Source organism: Triticum urartu, chromosome 1A (assembly GCF_056163025.1).
Source record: "Triticum urartu cultivar PI428250 chromosome 1A, HENAU_Tu73, whole genome shotgun sequence".
Lineage (NCBI taxonomy): Eukaryota > Viridiplantae > Streptophyta > Magnoliopsida > Poales > Poaceae > Triticum > Triticum urartu.
The window spans coordinates 267684495-267689370 of NC_141873.1; the positions used below are offsets into that span (position 1 = coordinate 267684495).

A 4876-nucleotide genomic window follows, 5' to 3' on the forward strand; every position below is an offset into this window, starting at 1 on the left:
ATAGCCAAGCTTATAGCCGGCAAGTATAATAGTCACATGCAAATAGTACTACTTTATTGATACATGGCCCATCTCCCTCTCTCACAAAGTCTTTAGGAGCACGTTTTGCAGCCGGCTGTTAGTTAGTAGTCTGTTTCTCTTCTCTCTCCTTTCATCTCTCTGCCAACTCAGCAACAATGTATTATTTTAAGTTTTGCAGCCCGCCCAAGTCCCCTTATTATACTTGCTCTTGGGGGTAAAGATGAGAGGGTTTACAGTTTCATTAGCATCAATTCATGCTAACCTAGGAATAACAAAACCTTGGATCTAACTAATCAAGACCTAAAAAGAGGAATTAAGTATGAATTACCATGAAATAAAACTAAATAGAACTATGCCTAATTAGTCATTAATCATAATTAACTAATACAAAATGATGCAAATTAGATTAACAACAACAGAACAATTATGACTAGTTGACCACAGGTGGCACTAACAAATGTGTAATTGGGAATTTAACTTGAACACTTCGCTCCAAATCGGCCAAAATTGAGATCAATCAAGGCCTAATGTTATCCAAATCCGATACACACCAACCAGACCGTAATTCATCGCTGTAACCAACTAAAACAGAGGGAGTAAGGAGATCATGCATTATATTGCACCATCGTGGCTCAACCGTAGATTTACGAGGAATGTGTCGTAATATCAGTGCTTGAAGTTTCCTTCTCCAGGCAATGACTAGATAATATGATCCTATTTATCAAAAAGGCTTTCGCCCCGTTTTATATATAAAGTATAGATCAATATCATCTGGAATAAACGCACACCAACATCACACACACCCAAGATATGATACATAAGCGCCGAGCGCAGCAACACCACCCGTAGCACACTACCACGAAGAGATGAAGCAGCATGCAACGAACCGTGGACTCTAAGGCGGCACCTTCAGGAAGGGTACGACACCGGAGTGTCGCCACCGCCCGATCCGAGGATCAGAGTTTCCCCTGGAGTCGCACGATGGGCGATGAAAGCCGCGACGACGCCTTCAAGAAGGGAATGAGTTTCGCCGTCGCCGGTCCGTCCGAAGATAGAGCAGGTTTTCACCCCGGCCAACACTCACCGCTATTGAACGCTACACCCCGTCTACCACGCCGCCAACACGGCCATGGCCATCGGGCAGCGCCAAGACACGGGCTCCGCCCATGAACATCGTGCTACCGCCATCAGGGCCGCCGCCCCGACATCCCAGACCTTGACACCACCGCACCCGAGACCTGCCTCTACCCCAACCAAAGAGACAAGCGAAAAAGGACCCGCCTTTGCACCCCTGGTCCACCCCCAATGTCGAGACCCAATAGGTCGGCCAGCATTGGTATCCATCGACCCATCCTGCGGCCCGGAGCGCGAGACGAGCTCAGTCCTGCAGCACCGTGGGAGGAGGGGGGATGAGGTCAGTCTTGCTGCACCGTGCGCGAGATGAGCTCGGTCCTGCTTTCACCGGACGCGAGACGAGCGATGGACTACAACTGGGAGAGGGCCAACCCTTCGAAGGGAGTAGCGACCGGGCACCGAGGAGATGGGGTGAAGGCCGAAACGGTCTGATCGCAAACACGCCGATGCCGGAGAAGCCGGCCGCCGCAGACAGATCCGCCAAGCCACCATGAAACCGCCATGACACTGGGAGTCCACCACCGCCGGACCTCCACACGTCGCCACCCACGGCCGGAGCAACGGCCACCCCCGGCCGCTGCCCTACCCGCGTCGCCCGGCGAGCTCCTAGCACCGGAGCCACCGGGCACGCACCACCACCGCCACGCGCCACCGGCCGACCCCCACCGCCAGATCCGGCCAGATCCAGCAGGAGCGCTGCAGCCACCCCGCTGCACGCGAGATCCAGGGCGCCGGCGCGCCGCCACCAGCCGGCCGTCCCATGAGTCCGCCGCCGCGTCGCTGAACCCCGCGACGTCCAGCGCCGCCGGTCGAGGAGGCCGCCCCGCATCGGCGTCGCACGAGCAGGGAGGGAGAAGGCCCCCCGCCACCGCCGCGCCAAACGAGGCTTTGCCCGACGGGGCGGGGACGGGGGAGGGGGAGAGAGGCGGGGGAGCGGGGCTCCTATGATCCTATTTCGACTTGCTGCGATGAAGAAACAAATTGACCTACGAGGTAAGACAGCTCCCCAACATTTTGCATAGAGAAAACCTTACACTGCGGCATCGTGACCTGTGTGAGAACAACCAACAACCTAGCCCAGGCCTTAGACCCGTGATTGTCGCTTCCAGTGAAGCCATCTAACCAACTCAGCTTCTTGGGTACTTGTTGGCAATCACCATGAGTAATTCTGAGAGCTCCCTCGACTTTGAGAACATGGGCATGTGATCAGCTCCCTGCAATCCCATGACTTCAGTGCCGGGGTTCCACGAGGCCATGAGCCGCTGCATCTCCGGCGGCTTCCACTCGTCGTCCTCGGCCACGACGTACACACGCCTCACCGCTCCGTACCTCGCCGACGTCAGGACGTCCCCGTTCATGGTGTCGTCATTTAGGAACCGCCGTGACGGCCTCACCATCGCAATTCCCAGGGTCAGATCCTGCATTATACGCATTATATTGCACCATACATCAGAGGAAGGAAGTATAAGGAGAAATTGAGGAACAAACGGCCACTGTAAAGTACTCCCTCCGTCCCAAAATTATTGTTTTAGATTTGTCTAAATACAGATGTATCAAATCATGTTTTGGTATTAGATACATTCATATCTAGACTAATCTAAGACAAGAATTTTGAGACGAAGGGAGTAACATACCTCAGGAGGGCTCAGCTGATACACTCTCCGCGCCATGTACTTTGGTCCGAACAGAAACGTCTTATCCGGATTCCGGGGATCACCGGTGCTTCCGAGCGTGGAATCCATGAAGAAATCTGGCCCTTTCCCTTGCGATAGCTAACAGTTTCGTACGTACAATCATTAATGGTCAGGAAGAAAATGGAAGCTACTGTAATTTGCATTTGCGTACACGGGATTTCGTGTACCTGTTTGAACGCGTACGTCATGGGCTTCCCTGCGGCGGGCATGGTGGCCGTGACGAACACGGCCACGGATACTTTTTCCGGGTACCTCTCCATGGCCAGCGCGAGGCTCTGCCCGCCAAAGCTGTGGGCGACAAGGACCGCCTTCTCGCCCTCCGCCAGCGCCGCCACTGCGTCCAGCAGCGGCCGGCTGTACTCCTCGAAGGACGCCACCTCCTCGCCGCGCCCGGGGCTGGCGCCGCACCCGGCCATGTCCAGCGCGGTGACGCGGTGGCCGGCGGCCTCCAGGGCGGTGGCCACCCTGTACCAGGACCACGCGCCGTGACAGACGCCGTGGATCAGGACGAAGTGGTGCTTGTCGCCTTCCATCCCCGAGCTCACTCGATCCAAGTCAGCGTGTGAAAATCAGAGGAATAATTTGAGCTCCTCTACGTGCTCGATCTTTCGGTTCGGGTATCTGTTTTTCGCTTAACAATCCATGTGGCGCTGTCTCATCAGGCCCTTGTTAGGTTCCGCTAATTAAGAATGCTAAAAGGCGGCAGGAATCGATTTTTTATCTGATCATGAATCGCCTGCTGTCGTCCACTAGAATCCACTAGATGGTGCATTTACAAAGTCAGTATTCTACACGCATGGTTGCCAATTTTCAGGGTTTTCAAAACAGGTCCGGTCCGATTTAAGCAGATGATCGGTTTTCGGTCTATTTAAAAAAAATCGGAAAATTTATTACTATTTTTAAAAAAACTGTATGAATAATAAAAAAATATGGTTAAAGAAGTTTATGAAAACAAACATGTTTGACTGACACAAAATCAAGAAAGAAGAAATGAAGAAAAATAATTAAAAGAAATTGAATTTTCTTCATTGGTCAAAAAACACCACCGCCTCCAGTGGTCCAGAGCTCATTCCACCCTCAGCGCTCGCCTCCCGCCATCCGACCACCGCCTCCCTCCATCCCAGCCAAATCAGACGCCCCGACCTCCAAACCCCGGCTAAGGGAGTGGCTCGGGCGGCTAGCGGAGCGGTTCTCCTCGGGCCCAAGGAGGTGTGGCTACCACTTGGCTAGCCATGAATGATGGGGGCCTAGCCAGGGTTTAGGCGTGGCTAGCCGACATCCATTCGTCCTTTCATCCTCCCCAACCACATCCAGATGTTTTGTTATTTCTTTGAAAAGCAATGTAGCCATATGCCCTGTTTCATTGCACGATTGAAACTTAAAAATGTACAGACCATTTTTATGTAGAGGAAAAACCGAGAAAACCGAGTGGTAAATCGAGAAACCGCTTGGCTTACCGAATGACATTTCGAGAAATTTTGTTTGAATTGGAATTTTACCTTTTGAGCGATTTACCAATCGGGTTTTACAGTTTTTGTGAAAACCATTAAACCGGTCACGAGAAATTTGGTTGATTGTGTCAAATATTGTAATTGTGATAGACGGGACATATATTCGCAAAAAAAAAGTGGACATAAATGATACATGGCACGATCTTGCCTGAGGGATCTCCTATATATCTACATTTAGCAACATGCAGATCAGTCCATTAGGCCCATTAAGGTACAGCTCACCACGGTCTATGAAGGTGCACAAGTGTTTTTATTTTTTTGATTTCTAATCATGATAATTAATTTACAAACTGCTATATTGATTTTAATATCAATTTAATAGTTTTGGAAAATATGTCAACAATTTTCTAATCCACATCAACATTTAAAAAATAAAGTCAACGTTTTCATAAAAATGTTAACATAGAATATCAAATTTGTTGACACAGTACAAACAAATGTTGACACGGTACATTGAAAATGTTGATGGAAAACCAAAATTTAAAAAATTCAAAAAATTATATTGGATCTCATTTC

General features: G+C 50.3%; 1 protein-coding gene across 1 annotated transcript; it reads right to left on the reverse strand.

Annotated features, from left to right (window-relative positions):
• Nucleotides 1-2136: 2136 nt before the first annotated feature.
• On the reverse strand, nucleotides 2137-3524 carry LOC147990820 (putative esterase PIR7A). The gene is made up of 3 exons (XM_087518507.1): nucleotides 3017-3524; nucleotides 2790-2927; nucleotides 2137-2573 (listed from the first exon to the last, which is right to left on the reverse strand). Exons 1-3 carry the CDS (start codon nucleotides 3380-3382, stop codon nucleotides 2283-2285), a joined length of 795 nt encoding a protein of 264 aa, XP_087374633.1. The 5' UTR covers nucleotides 3383-3524; the 3' UTR covers nucleotides 2137-2282.
• Nucleotides 3525-4876: the final 1352 nt, after the last annotated feature.